The 23202-nt window shown below is 40.3% G+C and overlaps 1 protein-coding gene across 3 annotated transcripts in view; it reads right to left on the bottom strand.

Annotated features, from left to right (window-relative positions):
- LOC117537447 (CUB and sushi domain-containing protein 3-like) overlaps positions 1-23202 on the bottom strand; it is a 268893-nt gene that overhangs the window by 171257 nt on the left and 74434 nt on the right. For all 3 annotated transcript variants that reach the window (XM_034202669.1, XM_034202670.1, XM_034202668.1), the window contains exons 5-15: positions 16121-16361; positions 9361-9473; positions 8091-8168; positions 6236-6323; positions 5316-5440; positions 4763-4884; positions 2795-2898; positions 2358-2470; positions 1867-2049; positions 843-1169; positions 17-211 (exon numbers count right to left, since the gene is read on the bottom strand). In XM_034202669.1, coding sequence (XP_034058560.1) covers positions 17-211; positions 843-1169; positions 1867-2049; positions 2358-2470; positions 2795-2898; positions 4763-4884; positions 5316-5440; positions 6236-6323; positions 8091-8168; positions 9361-9473; positions 16121-16361 — 1689 coding nt within the window. The remainder of the gene's footprint in view (positions 1-16; positions 212-842; positions 1170-1866; positions 2050-2357; positions 2471-2794; positions 2899-4762; positions 4885-5315; positions 5441-6235; positions 6324-8090; positions 8169-9360; positions 9474-16120; positions 16362-23202) is intronic.

Below are 23202 nucleotides of genomic sequence, written 5' to 3' on the forward strand. Positions count from 1 at the left end.
TTATTCATTTCAATACCTTCACATTTGGGAATGAGTCCACTCCACATCCCCTTGCCTTCCTCCAGATGGCATGTGATGGTGTCAGCCCCCTGCGTCTTGATGAAGCCCTCCTCACAAACCACTGAGATGGAGCTGCCCAGTTGGAAACTGTCCCCAAAGCGTCTGGCATTTAACGGTATGCCAGGGTCAGGGCACTCGTTACGCCCAAAAGCTGGTAATGAGTAGAAAGAGAACAAGATCCAGTGACAAATGCTCTTGTGTGAATGAGAAATGGGGTCTTTGAGGAGTCTGTAGATAAGGGAAATTGATGTTTCTATCCTTAGGAGAGAAAAAACAGACGTCTGCTCTGTACACCTGAGGGTGACAATAGCTTCTGTCTTTAAAGCTTGCTGTGCCTCTCCAGGAGTAAAGATTTACAACGGTGTTGCGTAAAGGAACGAGGAACAAGAGTTAGGAAGTGTATGAACGATCCTAAATGTTGTTTTTTGTTTTGTTAAGGCATGTTAACTTCATTTGGGGAGTGATGTAATAGCATTTATCTTTACAGCTTTAGCATTAATTAAAGGACAAGTGTGTGCTTTGTGAATGAGAACGTGTGAATTCACACAAATAACTGAAACTAATTAACTTCATCCCGTAATTTACCATAAATAAGATAGAACTATTAATTCACACTTTACTCTGGATTATTAGATTTTCTTTGGTTAGCTTTAAGACAGTCCTGTCCTGATGTTTGCAAAGAGAAATGTACCCTAATCCCTAACCATGAAAGGGAAATGGAGGATGAAATGTTTTACTATGACTAAATTGGTCTGAATTAAATGGATTGAACAGGTCCTTACTGCTATAGGTGATGTTAAATCCTCGCCCAGACATAGAGTGATCAGCCTGAAACTCCAGTTGCAGTACGTTGCTGTTGGACGTCAGGTGGGAAGGAACTTCGGCCCCTGAGAAGCGTCCTAGTATTGTTGCTCCTGACTGGTCTCCATCTTTGATGGTGAGGAAGTCGTAGGGAGGCTCCAGGTCAAAGTCATTGAAGGCCAGATGAATCCTGGAGCCAAGCTCAGAGATAATGAGCCACACACAGTTGAGGTTGTTTCCATAGCCCTCCGGGTAGTCAGGAGACAGCACCGTCCCCATGGGAACGGTGAAGTTGGAAAAGCAGGGGACTGTGTGTTAAAGAGGATAAAAAACATCTTAGAAATAATTTAAAACTCAAATATCCCAGGTGAGGCCATTTGTTTTATAGCATCTATCACTGGTCACTTGACAATGTACACTGTGCATTCTGCAATGACAGGGTCCGGCAAAAAGATAAGTATAGAACAATGTCAGTGCTGTATAACTAGCTCAACAATCAGATGACAGTTCTGCTCCCATGAGTGCTGAGCAGTATGAGAAACATGGAACTATAAGGCAGATGGATCAGAAGAGTCAGTGTACAAATATACAGACAAATAGCAATATAGGGGCACAGGAATACTGCTGTGTCCCAATGGAACTGAAACTAGAATTGTGTTACGGATATGGGTTAGGTGTTATTTAACTCATAGAAGGAGTGCAAGTTGTTTGAGAAAGGACAATATACAATGCAGGTTTTCTTTCTCCTGGGTATTTGAATAACACTACAGTATTCCACTCCATACCCTACTTTCTTCTCTAACAAACCCACCCTACATAACATGGCAACCATATCCTATCAATTTCCCATTTTATATTATTGCTGTTTAAATCAAATGCACTGCACGGTCATTTAATAACACTGTGATTAATCCTCCAATAAGTTAGTGTCATTGTGAACTTTCCAAGCCCATAAGTAATTGCTTCATTTGCTGTCCTGGAAAAAAATGCATGTGTTGGGCTCACATATGCAGATGGGGATATTAGCCGACCACTGATTGTTGTTCTGGCAGGTTATCATCTTCTCGCCGATCAGCTCGAATCCAAATTGGCATTCAAAGCGCAGAACATTTCCGTTTAGAAAGCCACTTCCCTCTTGGTAACCGTACAGAGGTGTACCAGGGTCACCACAGCTCTCTTTGTCAATTTCTGTGGGAGATGGGGGTAGTGTAGAGAATGGGGGAAGGGAAAAGGGGAAAAAGTATTAAGTCAAGCTGAGTACTTTTCACTTTTGTACTTTTATCACTTTTGAGTACATTATCTATAAAGGTCCAGGTGTAGAGTCGGAAAGCCGAAGGGGGGGGGGGGGGGGGGGGGGGGGGGGCAGGACAGACGGGCAGATAGGACAGAAAGGCAAACAGGAAAATGGATATGTTGCTTTACTGAAAGCGACAGTCCCAGACAGAGGCATGAAAACAGACAGGGACAGATGATATCAGCACTAAAGTCTGTGTACCCTTTATAGTTGATCTTGAAGCCAATCGAGCCTACACTCTCATCCGACTGGAGATGGAGCCACATCTGATGGGACATGCTGACAATCAGGTCCGGGACAAAGCTCCCAGTCAGCCTGCAGATAGGGCAAAAAAAAGTCACTATGTATCAAAACCCGATCTGAAACATCATGTGACAAGGAGGTAAATATAAAACAAAACAAAAGAGAACAGACTGTATAACTGTAATTAAAGGGCATTACAGGGTTACAAAGCAAGTCTTCATTCAAATGGTGCAGTCATTACATTCAAATGGAGGTGATCAGCATATCATGGCTTCAAAACGTTATGAAAACAAATGTAGATCTAGACAGACAGCTATGAAACTAATTTAACCAAATGCAAATGAGCAATATCACAGTTCAATATATTTCCAATGGAGCAATTAATTTGGTACTTACACTTGTATTATCGTTTTAGAATCACCTACTTCTCCTCCATCTCCGATTGTTAGTGAATCATACCCAATTTCTAGGTCGAACTCTTCAAAGTTGATCTGAATAACCTGAAATAAAATAAAAAGATAACTTGTATCCCCTGTCCTTTGATATGAGTTATGATGAAGCATGGCAGTGCATGTGAACTTAAAGAAACATTCTGTCTGTTATCCTACAGTGAGGATGGTTTGTGTGTTTACGGAGACTGACATTGTTGCCCTGACAAGTACATCTTTTTAATTACAAATGATGTGCACGCTTTATTACTAAACAACCAGCAGTTTCATTTTCAGAAAATTCTTAACATGGCTGTTTATTCCCATTACTTGCAATTACTGAGAGACTGTTTCTTCTGGGGGTTTCCTGGTGACTGTTTCATTTTGGCAAAAAGACAGAAATGTTTTTGATCAAAAACCAAAACGTAAGACTTCCTACTTACTGTTTATTCAGATAGCTGCATACTATAGCCTACATTCTGCTACTGGTAGCTAAATCACTCATGTCTTTGAAATAAAAATGGAAGACAAACATAAGAATTAACTTGCATTAAATGTGAGTGTTTATAGGTGAAGACAAATGCCCTTGTTCATGACATACACCCCTACAAACAAAAGATACCATAAACACAATATGGAAACTGACAGCAGCATCTCTTCACATTACTTTGAGTACAAATCAAATGCTAAAAACCAATCCTGGCAGGCAAATCTAAGAATCTAAAATGTTTAATTTCCTGTCTGCATTCACCCTTCAGATATCCTCGTCAACTGTCACTGGTTCTGATATGTTCTCCCTTAACAAATGTACATCACGAAAGATGACATATTCACTGATCAAGCTGGCAACAGCCTTTTACACTTATAATGTTTATGTCTGCTGTAATAAAATATAGCAATATTATCTCAACCTACACTTTGCGGACATGGGTGAGTGATGAAAGAAAGGATGTTGGAATGACAGGTCACATCTGTTAATGACAAACATATGATGGCTGCTTGCTCATCCTTAACATCCCTTTCCCAGGCCATTGAGATGACAATGCCAGCACAATATCCATGTATAAGAGCCTCATTACAATACGTGCATAAGCATAATTGCCATAATAACACTAATGGACCAAGCTTCAGTGCCAAGTCAATGGCGTGTTTGCCTAGGCGAGGGCACGGTGGCACAAAGCTGTGGCACATGCCAGTCCTAGTGAGTCTGAGGGAGTGTAAGCTGGATAGTTATTGTTGAGTAGAAGAATAACGCTTAGTTACACCCCTGTGTAAATGACACCCTGGAATAACAAGAGATGGAAATTAAAGTAGGAGAGCAGTAATGACCATTACGAAAACAGCTTTGACCTCTTCACTTTGGAAAAAAGCTGATTTCATTCAATCATTATTTCTCTCCATATCTCTTTCCCAAAATGAATAAAGCAAATGGCTCGACTGCCAATAGTGGAGTCTAGCGCTAAAATGCAATCCATTGCAGCTAGGTAAATTAATGAGGGACAATGACTGTGAGGGACAGTGAACTTAAGTCAAAACCATGCATATTCTATGTAACCTTTTGCTACCTTGGAAAATAGATGCATACATACAGTAAACATGTATCCAGAAGGTTATGCCCAGACAAATGCTCTACACTGAAAGGAGGAAAGCAGGGTATCTACATGTTTCCGCAGACCCTGTACAAGAACAGATTTAATGACTCTAAATACTTTTTTACACCTCTGAAATGAAAAAAGTTAATTACTTCAGCAAAAGGAATCAACTAGACTGCAGTAAACACTGTTATTGAGTGTGATTGAATTTGAATAACTGGAATATTTTACTTTGTTTTCTCTATTTTTATTGATGTGTGTTTTGTCTTTTTGTATGTGATATGGACCTTGAGTCTAGAATAAAGATTGGATGTCTATTGTAGACCCTGACTCTTTTGTAGTACCTTGTTTGGATCGCTGGCTGTGATGATCCACACACATTGGGAGTTACTCTCATACTGAATAGGAAAGTTAGGAGATGTAAAAGTCCCAGAGGGTCCTTGTAGATTCGACCCACACGTTTTCACTGCGACGGCATAAAGATAAACATAAGGAGACAGATAACAAACATATTAAGTTATAAGGCATTTAAAAGATCTTTGATTATTCAGATACACATACAGTATTTGTATCATTTAGTAGGTAAATCCACATGAATATGCTCAGAAGGCAGAGTTATAACTCCTCCATTGTGATATGACAGACTTTGAATGTATTGTTTGCACAAGTAGAGAGAATGTGTATTAGCTGCATTTCCATTAATCAAATTCTAAAAGGTCCTACAGGTATTATGAAACAGAAAAACAGAGCATTTTGGAAGGTAAAATTAGAGTGATACAGCAAAGGCTCTCATACATAATTAACAAAAATGAACTTTCCTCTATCCGCATAGAGCCTATGTCCAGAGGCACTGCCTTAATCAAACTGTTTTATTAGCTCTTCAGAAGCCCCGCTCACCCTTGCAGATGGGTCTGTGGTCGCTCCAAGCAGCGAAGACTTCTGCCACGCGCTGGCAGGTAATCGTTTTGGAACCCTGCAGCACATGGTCTTCATCACAGGTAAATTGAGCAGTTGCTCCAATGCTGAGAAGATAACAAACACTATCAATGCCTGAAAGAGCAAATCAATTGCTAAAAATTACTCCAGAACAAATATCAAATTCATGATTTAACTAATGTCATCATAACAGGTTTACATCGCACTATTCATCAATACTGTATTATCATATTCAGTAGACACAGGTCGAATTTCTTGATTCATTCATTCATTATTCTCAGTCTCCAAATATACAGCATACATGTCAGAGTGAAATAATGGTAACCTTTTCACATGAACTGATAAACACCTTAATTATGTTCATTTGATTGCTGGATATTTAATATATTGCCGGATAGACCTAATAGTAGAGAGTTATCTTAGACATAGAGTGCACACTTATGTAAACAACAAAACATATACTCAGTTTACAGGGACCTGAGAGTTGATGTAACTGTGGCATGAAGCTGCATTCTGCCCAACATATCAGATTATTAAGTCTGCAACATGTCAAAGAAAATAGTCAAAAAGTCATGTGGATCTTTATTCTCTGCAGAAAAGTGCACAAAATACAAGCAGCAAGAAGATTATCTATGACCCTGGCAAATCGAACAAAGACTCCATAATGAACTGAAATATTGTAAATCTTCAAAACTGATGCAGGTTTCCCTAACAAGATTATAACTGTGTTTGTTCAAACCTTTTTTGGAGTTTTAACAGAATGTGACAGCAATAATTGAAATATGCTGCATTTCCTAACACTGAAATTGGATGGAGAGCCCTTCTCAACTATATCCCACCAACTGAGCAGCATCTCTTCAGCTGCTGGCGCACCAACTCACCTGAAGTTGGAGCCAGTGCGTTTGCCATTCTCAGACTCCCCTGGGTCGGGGCAGTAATTAGACACCTGTTTGAATCCTCCCTCATTCACTGAGAGAGAAAGAGAAGGACCAAGAATGCTGTGAGAAGATACTTTAGTTGGCCGAGCTCTGTACTTGCAGAAAACAGCCAGAACGTTGTGGTCTTATCCGGTAACATCATTTGGTTCCAGGAATGACATCTGTTTTCCATACAGTGATTTGTTTGTGGTGGCTGCCATCATTTTAACATTGGCCACCACATATTGATTTTAAATTGTTTTGTTATTTAAAAAGGGTGAAATCATGTTTGATTGTAAAGCTGCACGCAGGGCATTGATTCGAAAATAAGTCAGCTGGCTGAATTGATCTGGATTTCATGAATTGTTAGTATCATGAACACAAAAACAATTCCAAAACTGATGCATTGAAGGTGACTGATACGTTATATGAATCTATCTTCTTAACCCATCGCTTTCAATTTGACACCCTATTTCTGATATTATCTATAAGCAGTAGTATGAAGTGCCTAGCTAGTAAATATTGCAATAAGTCCATTTTAGCTTCTACCACAAATAGAATCTTATTCTATGGGGAAGACTGCCAGCCAACACGGTCACAGAGTTTGGCTTGCCAGTCATTTGGCAGCGCTGATGTGGATACACATGTGCTTTGTGATATCAGCTTGAGTGCCCAGGGTAAATGCTACTCTTACCTGAGCTACACAAAACAAAAGGAAATATATCTGGGCCCAAAAGAGACTAAGAGGATTAATTAACAATTGCAGAAGCTACAACTATCACTCAGTGAGACTCTACTTACATAATAAAAGTTGAAGTGCACTACATAAGGCCTTGTAGATATTCTTATGAATAGAGTATAGCCTTTGAGAGTAGAGAAGTAGCTAAGAAGAAAGAAAAAGCTCAGCTATGTTGTGACTTTTAACAAGCTCCCCCTCACATTAGGATCTGTAAATCAAAGACTGCATGAAGTGGACATTAATATCATGAAATATGTAGGACCATTATTATGGTTCAGGTTTGTTGTAGAATTAGCAATAAGACATCGACCCACACACAGAAAGGCACTTGGTTTTTAAAAGAGAAGTGTTTTTTTCTTGACATTGTTCAGGAAGTTCATTAGCTTTGAAGTTAATTGTTGCAGGTTATCAAACAGGGTTCAATGATATGTAATAAACCCACAAGGCACATGAAGTATATATTTATAGTGTTTTAAATGATATAAAGTATTGCCTCAGAAAAGATGAACGGGTTCTGCATTATTCATGTCTCCATGCAAGGCGAATCTATGACACATAAGGTAATAAAGATTACAACCTGTTATCATTGACGTGTATAGCACACAGTGGAGTAAGAGGGAATTGTGTTGCAGGTTAATGTTAATGACAGAGCTCCTCAAGCAATGAGAATGCATTCACTTTGGTCACAAATCATCTGACAAGTGACTGGTCACTCAACCTTGACTGCCGCTGTGTGTTTAGTTCACACAGTGCATGAACATAAGACAATCTGATGTGCTGCTGAAATAGTAGAGAAACACTAGAGCTGATCGAATTAAGCATTGTTGATTCAAAATACATAACTAGGCCTGATCTAGCCGAGTGTCAGGACAGGAAGTCTGTTACATGAGTGGAAATAGGTCATCAGAAAGAGAAAGAGACTGCACCTCTGCTAAATCTAGTACTGTAGCTTAATGTCTTCACCAAATGATGCAGCAAAGAAAATAGACAAGAAACAAACAAAGACCCAGAACACAAGCCCTACATAAACAAAAAATCCAAACAATGAAAACAGTTGCATAAGAAAAATAAAAGACTTACTCAAAGACAGTTTGTTAGTGTTGTCCTTTCCTGGTAATAATTTTACCCCTCTGGATTTAAGCTCTCCAGAGCTTTTCACTGGTCGAGAGCAATAGAAAGAGTTCATTAGATAAAAGAAGTTACAGTATTAGATGTGACAAGATACAGTACAATGGTTTCTTTCTCCTATGAAGAACATCAACATTAATTGCTACTGTACTGGTGAGAATCTTTTTGCAAAAGGAAATGAGTCCAATGGCTCTGATGCATTCCTAAGGGTTGCCCTGGCAATTCTATAAAACTTACATTAGTTTCTCATGTTTGGTCATTTATATAACTCAGACATATTAAACAGTGGATCAAAATGGATTGGTCAGAGCAGATTAAATGGTTAGAGCTTGTAGGGGGAAATGCTACACTGAATTAAAGAGCAGCCAAAGGACTGCAATGCTACAGTCTCATTAAACACAGTAAGAGCCATATTGCTCACAAAAGCCAGGTGATGCAAGCGGCAGTCATCATTTGTAATCATCAAAAGCATAGCCAAAAGCAATAAATGATTTCTCAAGCAAAAACCAGGCTGTTTGAATTTGACAACATTAAGAGAATACCTCTCCTGTGAACTACACTGTTGGTCAAATGGTTCATTCAACCCATTATTAACGTAATGCTCAAAAGCACTAATAAAACCTCGTAGTGCCTGTTGGTGGTTAAAAAAGATTTGCCCTTTACATCATAATTAACAAACGCATATACAAATTGCTTTACGACAACACAACCATGCACTGCAATAGGTGAGAAATACCATTTTTCATCTATTGATTTCATGTCTCCATTTACAATGAGTTCCACCATGTGCATGTTACTGAAGATTTTATAAAGCCTTTTATTGTGAGGTTGCAGGTTTCATATCTGGCTTGGTGCCAGGCGTTAAGCCTTTGTAGTATAGTGTATGCAGCACATACTGTGACTTTAAAGTCCTGCCAGAGAACAATGTCAGGGTAATGGATTATCGAGCTGCTGGAGCTGGGTTTTATAAGAGGAAAGCATATACAGTATTTATCTCTGAAATGTTTTTGATTAACAAAGGCCCTTTGAAGTCAATGGTTTGAAGCAAAGAAGACCCTAATGCCCTTTACAGAGGGGGTATTAATCAAACTCTATAATATTCAGTTAACAAAAGATCAAAAACATGTTTTGCAATTACAGTGTGTTCTTCTTACGATGATCCCTTTATGCTTAAGGAGGGGGCCCTCTATTATGATGTGCAAATTAAGTAATCATGTCTTACCTTGATACTGGGCCCTGAAGCCTTTGTGGCGGTGGTTGCTTTCTGTCACGAAATGCAGCCGGAGCCAGTTTGTGTTGCTGATGATGGGTGCTGGAATATTCATTCCAGTTATCCTGAGTGTAAAGAGTCACAACGTAAAGAAAACACATGTCATCGGTTTAAACTTTGACTCAACTAAAGAGCTTATTTGTCAATAGCATTCTTGTGTTGCCATAATCACCGACAAGAAAACAGGTAATTGGGTAAAATGAAGCAACCATGAATAAAAACGTTGGAGAATATTATATGAGCTTAGAAAGATGAGAACAATTCATCCATTTATTTAGTATGTCAGGATTTACAAGTATATGCACAAATTAGTGGCAAATAGTAACAAAGAGAAAGAATAAGCGCATTTTAATTGTGCTGTTGTTTACATTGGCAGGGGTCTTTGTCAAAACTTGCCTGTGTGACTCAAGTCTGTGTGTCCTGACTACATCTGCTGTACCGTGTGTACTGGCGTTTCAGATGCAACATCAGGGACCATTTATAATTGGGAGATTTAAAGCAGCCAGGGGCCTTTCTTGTTTGTATGGCTGACCAGCGATGGCTTTTTTCAATTGTCTTTCAATGCCAGCACCACACCCTGTCGTACCACGGTCAAGAGCACACAACGCCATTCTACAGTAGCTATCAAACAGAGACTGGGGACAGACTGAAAAAGAGTGGAGTGCAGTTGAGCCCAGTGTTAACTTGTTAGTCTGAATGTGTGTGAGCGTAGTCGTGTTTATGGTTTTTTTTTTTTTTAATCTAATTTCTTTGGCATTTACTGCAGAGTCACCAAAGAGGCAGGCTGGAAACAAAGAAATAATCAAAGAAATGTGAAGGTGGCAGTGAGAAAGAGAGGAAGAGAGTAATAAGAATGAATAGAGGATGACTTTTTCCCCTCAGTGGCCATTTCAGACATAGGAAAAACATTAGTAAGTCTATTTTACATTATGTCAACTAACCAATATTACTCCAGAGAAGGGAAATCAGACAGATTATAGGCTGTTGCATGCTTTACTTTTTGATTGTCTAGCAAACAAATTACCATTTTTTGAATACTGATACTTTAATACTAATTATCTATCACAAGGATAGATGGCAGTTCCCAGTAAAGAATTAATACGATATTTATTCTCGCACAAAAGTTGACCTTTTCTCTCATTGCTTCAATGTTAAAATGCTAATGACACCAATAAACGGCAGAATGAAAAAGAGCAGCCCTAAGGTAGCCGGACTATTTAGGAAAAACTGCCTTCATGTTGCCTGTAGTGAGAGCAGCAAATGATCACAAGATGTCTGCTAGTAGTCTAAAGGAAAATGGATAGTGACAATAAAGCTGTAACCATCTGGATGTTTCATGGATGCTCAAGGCAGAGCAGGAGTGATCTTACGAATGTATGACCAACAGCAGACGTTAATATACTGTTTTCTCCATGGCAAAATATGGGAGTGGAAGTGAAACAGGATCTGCCATGAACACTAAATAAAGGCTTGATGACACTCTACAGAGGAACAATGGGAACATTTGTGTCTATGTGAAGCAAACCATTCTATTTATTTAACAACAGTCTGTATATAAACTTACTACCCCTGATGTGACCTGAGAAATTGACATCTAGTGTGCAAACATGTCCTCTTGCTTCTCATGATGTCTTTATGTAAGCAAAAGGTAATGCAAAATAATTTAGATCTACTTGTACGTTTGTCACCAGTACTTGTCAATGTATTTGTCATGCCAAACAAAATAAATGAGTGGATAATAGGCTGCCTATTCCTTTTAAAACATTGACAAACTATTGAATGCTGTCTACTGTTTTCTCATTGGTCAAATTGATTCCTCTCATAATGCACCATTCCATCTCCGCAGACTGTCCATTTGTTCCTTCTGAGATACAGTATGCAAAATGGCTTTTCAGAGATGACTTCCTAGCATGAGTGAAGTGTTTTTATGTGCTTGCTTTGATCAAAATCTGAGCATGGTTCCTATCATTTATTTGGGGCGTCTCAAGGACTAATGGTAGATTCTGACATTGGTTTGTGAGGCAAATCAGAGTTCTCATTACATTCTCTGAGTAAAATGGACTTGATAGGAAAGGATAAGGGGTTAACGGGAGCATCTCATTAAAATACCAACGCAACGAGTCTCAATGTGCAGGTACTGTGGCCAAATGTGGCATTGAGGCCCGAGGGAGAAGTTGTGATCTCTAGTGACTCTACTTCATTTGACAGTGAAGTCAGTCATACATAAAGTAGGTTAACCACAGATAATAAGTGATCAATTCCAATTTGACAGAAAAAGATAGGGCCAGGTGATTATTTATGTTCCTTTACCTTTCCCCAACCCGTTCAATCACACTCAAACAGTCTTGAAGTGAAGATGCTGGGAAATTCAACAATAATTACATTTGGCAACACAAACCACAAAAACCTAAACATTTACGGTTTTAAATGAAAATAATCACTTTTTGAATAAATATGATGAAGTTGAATTTACATCTTACTGTTTGTGTGTTGGTCTTTTTATGAGGAGGTGGATCTTTCAGATCAAATTGTCTATGGTATCTTTCACATTCTATTGTGTATAATGTAGTGATGGATATTCACACTAGTCTGGTTCCGGTCTTGATTTGGTCTCGCCCTGCCTTGGTCTTGTCTTGGTCTTGGTACACTCCGGTTTTGGTCAGGACTTGGACTTGATTAAGGTGGTCTTGACTACAACACTACTGGCCACTTTATTAGGTACACCTGTTCAACTGTTCATTAACACAAATACCTCATCGGCCAATCACATGGCAATAACTAAATGCATTTAGGCATGTAGACATGGTCAAGACGACCTGGTGAAGTTCATAGAGTGGCCGGTGAGTGTAAATTACTTTTATACTATATTTTGTGAAGGGATAAGCTCTATATTGCTCCTCTAATTAGTCCCTCTTTAAAGGCTGTTCTGGGGTTGTACTTGTACAGTGTGGTGCCTGTCTGCCAGTAGATTGACTTGTGAGAATAGTAAGCCTGTCACAGTATACCCAGTAGTTTCTTACAATAATTTCCCTGGTGTAATACCTGGGTCAATTGTCAATTCATCTTCCTTCAATCAAACATTGCATTCTTCACAGGCAGACTGCAGTAGAGGACGATAGCTTTTAGAGACATTTTGATGGCTCATATTTTGCCTGGGAAGATCAATAATAACTCCAAGGAAGAAGAAATTGAATCCAATACACATGGTATTATAACCAAAAGTTGGAAATGTAGCCGCAGGGCTCCTCTTGCTCGAAACCTGCTTTGAATATTGTAATCTTTCTCTGACAACCATTTAGCCGGTCTGCTTGAATAGGGCTGTTCCTATTCAGTAAACTAAACAAATATTGCCAGATTGCTTGGCGCATTAACAATTTATTCTTTAATCTCAGCTTCCTTTGGATGTTTACAACATGCAGAGTAAATGTAATAGTACCCATTGAGAAAAAAATCTGCTAGGAAACTAAATGATGGAGAGGAAGCATAAAGAAATGTTACAGAACATTTTGTGATCATATTCCGTAGTATATAAGCAGAAAAGTGTATCAAATAACCGCATAGCCCTTCAGTCTGTTCAGGTTATGTGTCCTTATTTGAAATAATGAGTGATGTGTAATCTACAGCTTGTTGTTCTTGCCCTTTGCAAGCAGGGCTGTACAATCATATAAAAGGTCGGAAGAATAACACAAAACTGTTTTCCTTGGTCCAGCTAGACTCCGAAGTTGGCATTCGTAAAAAGGAAACTGAGATTTATTTTGTCTATTTTCACGGTGATTGATGTGTAGCCTCGCATCAACCTTCCCCAGTGTGACGACTTTCAGCAAATTGGCTGGCAAAATTGGGCAGTTTAAAAACTTGCTTCATTTTATATTTTATAACAACAACTTAAATAGTCCAAATAAATTAAATATTGTAATATTCTTAGTATCTCATAGAATATCTTATTTTCCAGTATGAAAGTGAATCATTCTTTTAGGGATGACGTTTTTTTTAATACAATATTACTTTTCTATCTTAATACTTTACATATTGTTTATCACCCTGTTTTACCACAGGTTGAGAGAGGATATCAAGTCAAGTTGGGACACACTTTAAGTCCATTCGCCTGAAAAAGGCTAAGAGGAGATGTTAAATCTGGCTGACTTTGAGGTTCCAGGCTGTCAATTATCGTTAAGCAGCTCTAAACCTCAAGGGTACATTGACAGTTTGCTTGTCTCTGCCTGCAGCTGGTGCTATATGTTAGGATGCTTCAAAGTTTAGCTGTCCATTGGCCTTGTACACAGCGAGAGACACTCGTAAAATAAAAGCGAGTGAGAGCAATGAAATGTATGGGCATGCGAGAATTGCTCGCTCTGAATTGTGTTTGCTTGTCTGTTTGTTTACCTGGCTGAGTTGAAGCCTTCCCTCTCCGCTTCACTCTAGCTCACTGAGTCCCATTAGGATTGTTGGTTTAAAACCAGAAGTCGGCCTGACAGCCTCCGACATTCGGTGTCATATAATAACATCTTGGAGATTCAAAGCATTCCAGTTATGCAAAATGAGTGCTTACCACAAACCTATACAACAACTTCAAATAAATGGTGTTACTTATGAAATTGCTTTGCCTGAATAAACACAATATTTATCTCGTTTACCCTCTCCTTGGACACAGGACTGAAAAATAACCTAGTTGAAGCCACCAGTTCACTCTTAAGGGTTAAAACTCAATAAAAGTATATTGAGTAGTACGCATTGCATGCTATATTCCATTGATTTAAAAATAGACATAGTAATATATACTAATGTTTTACTACTGTTAAATAATGCTGTGAATTTGCCAGTAAGAAGTTTGAAAGACATTTGTTTTTAATCATTATTCGCAGTTCAACAGTCTCTCAACCATGTAAAGATATTCCATGCCTAGAGAATGAATTAAGAAAAAAAAAAATAGTTATAAAATGCATGGATTCTCTTAAATCCTGAAAAACAAGATATTACTAACACAATGCATTTACCATTGGGGCTTTGAGAGGCATTTCTGTCAGTGAAAGAGTTAATTTTGGAGAGAAGAGGATTACCTGATGGTGTGTCAAAACACATCAGTGTCATCACCATATCCTCTTTCTGTCAAACTCCTAAGCTATGTCAACATTCAACACTTAGCAGTCAACACCACACTCAGAGCACCTCTCCTTTGACTCCCCCTGTCTCTCACTGACACACTGTCTGTCTCTCTCTCCCCCTCTGACTCCGGGAGGCAACTCTCAGGGACAACAAAGCTTGTACCTCAGTGATTGATTAGAGCTTCTTTCAGCCAATTACAATTAATGCCCGGCAGGATCATATAACCCTGGCAAATGCTCCCATTCGCTCAGCACATGGAAAAGATGGATAACATTAGCCTCAAGGTTGGGGGTCAAACCCATTTAATTTGTCCTTGTTTCAGTTGGGAGTACCTTCTACATCAAGCCTTTACAGGAATCCATCAAGTGTCTGAAGGCTGCTTTTTAAACAAAACTCTGTTCAAGATGTATAGGTCATGTGATCTCTAATTTGACTTATCACACAGAGTCACGCATGCGTTCTGTTATTCAATTTGATTCGATCAGAAGCACAAGACATATTCAAAAGGTTCTCTGCACACAACTGTCCATGCAAATTCATCAAGGTACATTAACATGCCAGCTGGCCTTTTCCCTTAAGTTTCCAATACATGTGGCTGATTTTAGAGTGCTGCTCTTGTCAAATATTACGACTTCGTGCTCATGCATACAGACCCTTTGTTTTTTTGCATGCTTCAAGATCACAGCAAGAAGGCCTCGTTATCCCAAGAACTGAGACACAGTCCTAAGGCGATACAGCCTTGTTTTATCAAGCTCACACCTCTCTTTGGAATAAATTAAGAGCTGCCGATACAGTAGCGCACTCTCTTGTGATCTGTAAAATCTAGACTCGACAGCTATTTATTTCCATAACCTTCTGTTTTTGTTATAAATAAACAACATTTTTAGATATGCAGGATTTTGATCACTATGGTGCCCATAAAAAGACTGATCTAGGTAAATCATTTATATTTTCAAACTGCATGTAATCTTATTGTTGGATAAAATAAATTGTAATAGTTTATTATTAACCATACTGATTGTTTTGCCATTGCTTTCGAATCGTCAAGCTCTTTATTGCAACCCAGGCCACCAAATAAATTAAAGTTCTATCTCTTTGTATTTATTCCTCTTTTTCACACACGCCTACTATTTTGATGGAGTTCTTTTGTATGTTTAGGGTCCAGTTTGGGTTTGGACGTGCAGGTTTGGTGATGTAAGCTCATTGTAACACTATGTTGTATTGGGTCACACGGATAAACACAAATTCTTACTTAAATCTAACTTCAAATTGTCAATCGAAACTTTCTTGCTAGTGTCTCAGGATTATAAAATGTCTGGCCTACATTTGGTTTGGCAGCCCTGTCTGCTAAATGAATATAGGCCATGATTTACCAAGAGTATTTTTAGCATGTATATCACACAGGTTTAACAATAACAAGAAAACTATTGAGATAATTATCAACTGATGCATAACACATGTTATCTTCTGTTCAACCTAATCTTACTTTTATGCAATCCCTTATCAACACCGTACAACATGCTCCAAAACCAAAACAATTTATGTCAGTGCTCTGCTAGTTAAATATAATCAATAAAAGAGCCACACTCTTTCTCACAGCTCAACTCACCAGATGCTTGCCGGTTCAGATCCTTCTACTTCAAGATAATCCGACTTCTCCTCCATCTGAAATTCAGTGAAAACCAAGGAGATGGTGTCCCCGGGATCTGCCAGGATGGTCCACTTACACTCCCCACTGCTGCCAAGGCCCCCAGCAGCTCCACCAGCACTGGTGGAATCACCGCTGGGGAAATCAAAGCTGGAGATGAGCCCGCTGGAGCCCCTCAGGGTGCCACCGCACGTGTCCTCCGCTGTCAGTCACCAAAGAGAAAAGCAAAAAGGTTATGTCGGAGTTCAAAATGTCAAAACAAGTGGCTTCAGGCATAAAACATTCATACCGGTCACTTCAAATATATAAAAACCAGCAAAATACCAATTTGGAAGCTGATCTTAAAGCTGCACAGGCCATTTAAACACATCATTATACTGTATTATTATTATTTTAAACGCATGTTGTCAAGTCCAGTATCTACAGTTACTGTAATTATGTTACTGTCATTTTGTGCTCTTTCCTCTCTTTTCCCTGATCTTGTCTCCTCCCTTTATCCAAGAGTCAGTAATTCCTCATTATGTCCTCCAAGCCCCCTAAAGTGTAAGGAAACAAACAAATGATGATAAACAGGGCTTGTGTTGTGAAATTGTATATTTTTTTCCTCCAATGTGGGAAGCATGGCACGTCAGTTGAATGTTAATGCACTCAACCATAACAGTGGCTTGCTCTATTTCCCTCCAGATCCCTTTTCCCCCCTTTCTCCCCCACCCTTTCTTATATCTCCCTCCCCTCCGAGCCCTCTTAGATCTTCCTACTATTAGTCACCATCCTCCACTCTACCCCTGTATCCGTTTTTTCTCCCTTAAGAATTCTAATGATGGCAGGGCTTTCACAGTTTTCACATCATTTAAGACTAATATGTGACACTCAGCTGGGCCAGCTGAAACCTTTGATGGCTCAGCGCTCCACTCAGGGCTGTCAGAGCTGCCAGCCTTGGAACTTTCCTGCATGCTGCATTACATGATTGGTCAAGGAACAAGGAAGCTGGTGTATGAAATTCAAAAGAAGATTAAGAAAAAAGAGGTGAAGATGGGAGAGCAGGAGCTGCTAGTTAGCTTGATCTATGTCCTTTGACACATTAGCTGAAGCGTAGCATCTGATCAAAGTCTTCATAGAAGGAGCAGAGATGTCATTGATACTGTGTGAGACATCAATGGCTGAACACACATATGATTTAGATCAAGGGCCGACTGGTTTGAAGACTACACCAAGGGCAGGATTGTATTTGTTGAATGCCTACAGCCTAGTAACAAGAGAAGCAAGTGTCAGTGATAGATTGTGTATCCTTAAAGCATTTAAGATAGCATAGAGTGTCAAAGAGATGTGTTGATTAAATTCAGAAAGGCTCAAATGTAGGGATGGGTATCGTTTGAAATTTATCGATTCCGATTTCGATTCCGGTTCTGCTTATCGATTCCCCGTTTCGATTCCAAAATTGTAAAATAAAGAGGTCAAACGTTTAGATAACAAAACTATATTTATTCTTAAAAGCTTTAACTGAAATTGTTACTAAAAAATATACATGCAATACAAATGTATTGCACAATAGCTGTGCTTTATTTGAACTGAGCTATGCCTGTGGCAAGCTATTAACAGGCATTACACTTTGCCTTTTCTTTTTCTTTTTTAGTGTAGTGGAGCCTCACTTCAGAGTGTTTACCGCGACCTATCTTTGGTGTTATGAAGTGACTGAGCTCGTGAAATGTCTACGGGAAGGCGGGGGAGCATCGCTGCGGGGCAACTGTGGACCTCTGTCGCCTGTCAGCGCAATTTATATGATGCCGTTTAAAAAAATGAAGGGCGGTGCCGGCCGTCAGCGTACCGAGCCGGCCGTCAACGGCCCGCTGACGACCGGCCGTTCTGTGATTCTCCAGGTCCGCCCTGTATTCCACCGGGTCACCGCAGCACCGCGGTACAGACGGACCCGCTGGAATACAGGGTCTACCGCGTTTAGGAACCGTTAAGCAGAACCGAAATTGTGTATTTTGTATGGGTACCCGGTACCCGGCATTTTCTTATCGGTTCTCATCTGGAACCGAGTTTCGGTTCTCAACCCTACTCAAATGTAACTTTCAAGTGTCTATTCAAGTCAAACCAAAGGTACCATATCACTTTTTAACCCTGATGACAGACAGTGGGGTAGCGTAAAGTGTCCTTGTGTCATTCAAGGCAAAGAAAGCAATAAAGGAGTGGAGGAAACGCATTAGATAATGAGGATGCAGAGAGTAGGAGAAGAGAGGAGACAAAAAGGTGGAATAGAAAGATGCAGGGGATAGGTGAGAGGTGAGAGGTGAGTGAGTAAAAAAGGTTAAAGGATAGGAAATAAACGAGAGATAGACTGGAATTTTGAAAGAGACAAAGACAAACAGGAGAAATAACAGGGATGGGATAGAAAGAAGAAATGTCAACAGGTAAGCCTAAAGACAATCAAAGAAACATCTCTGCAGCCAAAACCCACCCTCATCGTATTAGTGACTCGACCGAATGGTAGCAAATGTCCCTTTCCTAGGACCCTCTAGTTCAGTGGTTCTCAAAGTGGGGTCCGCGACCCCCCGGGGGTCCGTGGCACTCTGCCAGAGGGTCCGTGAAAAGTTTTCAGATTCATTAATTTAAATTATCATGATTTTTTCAACAAATAATCTTTTCTTTTTTTTTTAATCTAAAATATTTCATAGATTACGTTCAAATCTAACAAATAGATACATTTAAAAATCAAGCGTGTTACCGTGGAAACAACAATAACTGTTACGTCAGTCAAAGAGCGCCGCTGCAAGCATCATAGATATATAACACGGCTAACATACTACGAAGATGGACAGATTTTTAAAACGACCGGTTACGGCTACAAATGAAGTAAATGAAAAACAGACAGGTCCACAGAAAACTACCGGTATGCTTAGTCCTAACTTACTTTAGTTACTGTACTGCAAAAAGCAGACGGCGCTGCGCTCAACACACAGACAGACTCAAAACCATGGACACACTGGCACATGGTTCGGAGCTGGAGCTTGAAAAGCACCGGGTTTTCCTGTTCACACCGCAGCGGAGCAGCCTCAAAAAATTGTCCGGCCAGCGCAAAAGCACCACATACATCACGCTTACGTCGAGGCGGGGGCAGGGGCAGAGACAGATCAACTCCTGTGTGTGTGTGTGTGTGTGTGTGTGTGTGTGTGTGTGTGTGTGTGTGTGTGTGTGTGTGTGTGTGTGTGTGTGTGTGTGTGTGTGTGTGTGTGTGTGTGTTCTGAAATGCACTTCAAATGATCACTTTTCTCTTGATTTCCCTTTGATATTTTCTTTAGGTACAGTGTTACTTGCAGCTAATTGATTGATTGTTTTATGGGTATTCTGTGTTGAGATGGTACATATCCAATATCCAATATCTTTCTAATACATTTCTCTTGTGTTGTTCTTTCACATAACTAAGACTATAGAAGTGTAAAAAATAGGCTACGTCAGATTATTCCAAGGGACATACAAGTCAAATCAAGTACATTTTTATTTATATAGCCCAAAATCACAAATCAGAATGAGGGGGTCCTTGGTGTATTCTCTATCTTGTAAGGGGTCCTTGGCTGAAAAACAATTGAGAACCTCTGCTCTAGTTCATTTCACCCCTCTCCTACACGCAATACTTACGCTCCCATAACACCAGAATTCAGTAATGACCACAAATGACTTGAAAAAAGTCAAGCTGTACTTTTCTAGAAACTAAAGACTAGCTTGAAGATCCAAAAAGTCATGATAATGTTTTGAGTATTTAGTGTATTCAAAATGGAGTTTTACTACTTAAAAAACGATATAAAACATTTGATGAGTAGTGTTTCTATCAAACAGTATTAAAGTTCAAACACCCATACATTCTTCATTCTACTACATTTTTAAGCATCTTTAAGCTAAAAACGTCCTATTTGTTCAATTGTTCTGCTTTTATTACCTAGTTATTCTCCATCATTTAAAGCTATTCAAAGCTGGTGACATGGCAACACAAAACTGGTGGGTGGAAAACTATAAGCAGCCACAAAAAAACTAAAGGATCATGGAATTTTTACAAGGACTACAAAGTAAATGCACTTTATGATAACCAAAACTGGATGGACTGATACAGAAACTTGGGGGTTGAGCTTCTAGCTCTTACTGCTAATATTTGCTACTTTTTTTAAACTCACTCTAGAATACTGAGACATGAAAGCTTTAGCGCAAGTTCAATAAGGAAGACCTAACACGAGTCACTTACACGTCACTCTATGGCTCCCTTCCCCCCTCATCAAATACGAGGGCATCACCCCTCAGCAGCCAATCGCTGCACATGCTAAATTCCTTAAATGCCTGCTCTTCCTCCCTGTCAGTTGTCATTGCAGATGATCCCACGCAATGGTAGTACTACAATACTCCTTCTCGTGAGAAAAACCGTAAGAAACAACTAGCTCAAGATGTCCAACTCGGAAAATTTGGAACACGAACCTTCTCTGGAAGTCTCCGATCCCGGTTCGGCTCCCCACAGCGGCTTATCAACAGAGGCAGACTTCCTAATTGCCCGGCTCCTGCAGCAGGGCTTTCCCACAGCCCCAGGCCTCACTCTCTCTCAGCTGCGAGAGCTCTCGGACCAGGTCTCCAGCGTAGCTCCCCAGTCAGCTCCCCAGAGAGCAGGGCGAGGACGAGGCCGCAGCCGCGGAGGTAAAAAAGGGCAGGAAGTCGAGCCCTCCAGGATCCCGTCCCCCTCCAAAACCCACCCCTTCTCAGGCTCGCCAGGCAGGGAGTGTCACACCCCTTATGGAGAGTAGCGCGGCCGGCTCCCTGCAAACCCTGGCTAGCTCCATGATAGCTATCGATGCTCGTCTCCAGGCTCTGGAAGACTCCGCCACAGGAGCTTCAACTTCCGTTGCACTCAGGTACTAGTTTTGACGAAAATGTTTGCACTCACACTTACACAGGGTTGGGTTGTAACGGAATACATGGAACGGTGTTACGTAATCAGAAAAAAAATCAGTATATTCAGCTGGGGTTACATTTGAAAAACGAGTAATCTGAGTGCAGTTACTTTCGTAAACCTGAAGTGAATACTTATTGGAATTATTGGTGGAAAGTTTCCTCACAATATGTAATATTCATTACCGGCAGAACCGTGTGCACACTGCACAGCGCTGCAGCGTATCTGTGAGCGAGAGATGCAGCGTGTCCGTGAGGCCCCGCCCCGCACGCAGATGAGAGAGAGAGAGTTCTCTTTCAAAATATATTGGAAGGTAGAAACGGAGATGTTTAGATAAAACGTGGAAGATAACGTTTATGTAGCATTTATTTATTGTCGAAATGATGACATTTATAACGGGATCAAATCTAACTGAATGGCCTGCTCCTGCCGAATGCATGGGGCAAGTAACTGGGAAAAGTTCAAAGTGATTACATCGTTTCAGGTAATAAATAATAATGATAATGCATTCTATTTAGGGGCACCTTTCAAAGCACCCAAGGACACCTTACAATGCATAAACTATTCCAAGGAAAGGTTTTAAGACAGTACAAAGAATGCAGTCTGGGTGAGTTTTTCTTTTTATGTGCGGTGCAGATGAGAGAGCTGTCCAGAATGACACTAAAATGTTGTGTTTGTGCTCTTCATAAGCCATTAAAACAGTAAAATACGTGTCTCCCGTTCACCAAAACATACCCATCTGTTATGGAAAAGAAAGTATTCTAAAGAGAAAAGAAGAAAAGAGAAAAAAAAAAGAAGAAAGAGAAAAAGAAGAGAAAAAGAAGAAAAAAAGAGAAGAAAAGGAAGTATTCTAAAAGTAATCTGCCACCGGTACCGGCGGGATTGTGGTTAGTTTCCGATGCGCAGAAGAAAAATCTGACCCACCCTATATTTTTACAGGCCCACCCTAAAGTACATTTCTGCCTACGCTACTGGCCCGCACAGCAGCAACAACCAATCACATGAATCTCTTGCCCCCGACATACAAAGCAATAGCAATGTTAAAACTAAGTAAACTGGAAGAAAAAAAAAAATCCCCAACAGGCGAAAACCTACCAGTTTCACCCACTGTCTCTGCCACCTCCCTCCATGCCTCGCTCCTCTGGTTCGTATCCCGGTAGATGAACAGAGACTGATCATACAGCACCGGGTGATTCACTACCGCTATAATGAATTTTCCCTCAAATGTTTGGAATATGAGGAATTACCTGCGTAGTCTCTCCCAGCATACACGCGGTTTGATTGGCTAGCGCTTGTACTGGCAGATTTGCATAAACGGGATTTCATTGGCTGACGCTTCTGCCGAGGCACCAAAAGTTGAACATTGCTCAACTTTTTGAAGCGAGCAACGCCAGCAAACGCTCCACGTCGTTTCCCAAAATACAGTTCGGCTAAAAGTGACGTCACCCCATTCAAAGTGAATGGGCAGAAGCGTTTGGAAGCTGTAACGCACGCCACCGTGTGGACGGGCCGTCACAGTGGCTCTGCGCCAGAAACATTAAAAAAAAAAACATTCTGGAATATCACCCCTCCACTCCCATTAACATCCCTCAGCTAGCAGCTGCGCTATCTACTCACCCAGATTCCGTGTTTGTTGACTATCTCCTGTCAGGGCTCTCCCAAGGCTTCAGGGTAGGGGTCCTCCCATCTCCCACAGTGACTTTCGTAGCAAGAAACTTACAGTCAGCCGCTAAAGAACCCAACATAGTTTCCCAGCTCATCGAGAAAGAACTTCTCAAAGGATATATAATCGGTCCTTTTAGCTCCTCCCCCTTCTCAGTGTTCCGTTCAAATCCCATCGGAATAGCCACACGTAAATAAAAGGCTGATTTTCGATCTGTCCGCTCCCCGCTCCGGCCCATTCTGCAGCGTCAATAGCATCATCCCTCCAGATCAGTTCTCCCTTCACCATGCCTCAGTGGATAATGCAATAAAGATGATCAAGTTCACAGGGCACGGAGCTCGGCTCTCCAAAGCGGACATTACCGATGCTTTCAAAATCATCCCCATTCATCCGTCTCAGTGGAATTTGTTCGGTATTAAGTGGGAGTCCAAACTCTATCTTCGCCGTTCG

Source organism: Gymnodraco acuticeps, unplaced genomic scaffold, assembly GCF_902827175.1.
Source record: "Gymnodraco acuticeps unplaced genomic scaffold, fGymAcu1.1, whole genome shotgun sequence".
Taxonomy (NCBI): domain Eukaryota; kingdom Metazoa; phylum Chordata; class Actinopteri; order Perciformes; family Bathydraconidae; genus Gymnodraco; species Gymnodraco acuticeps.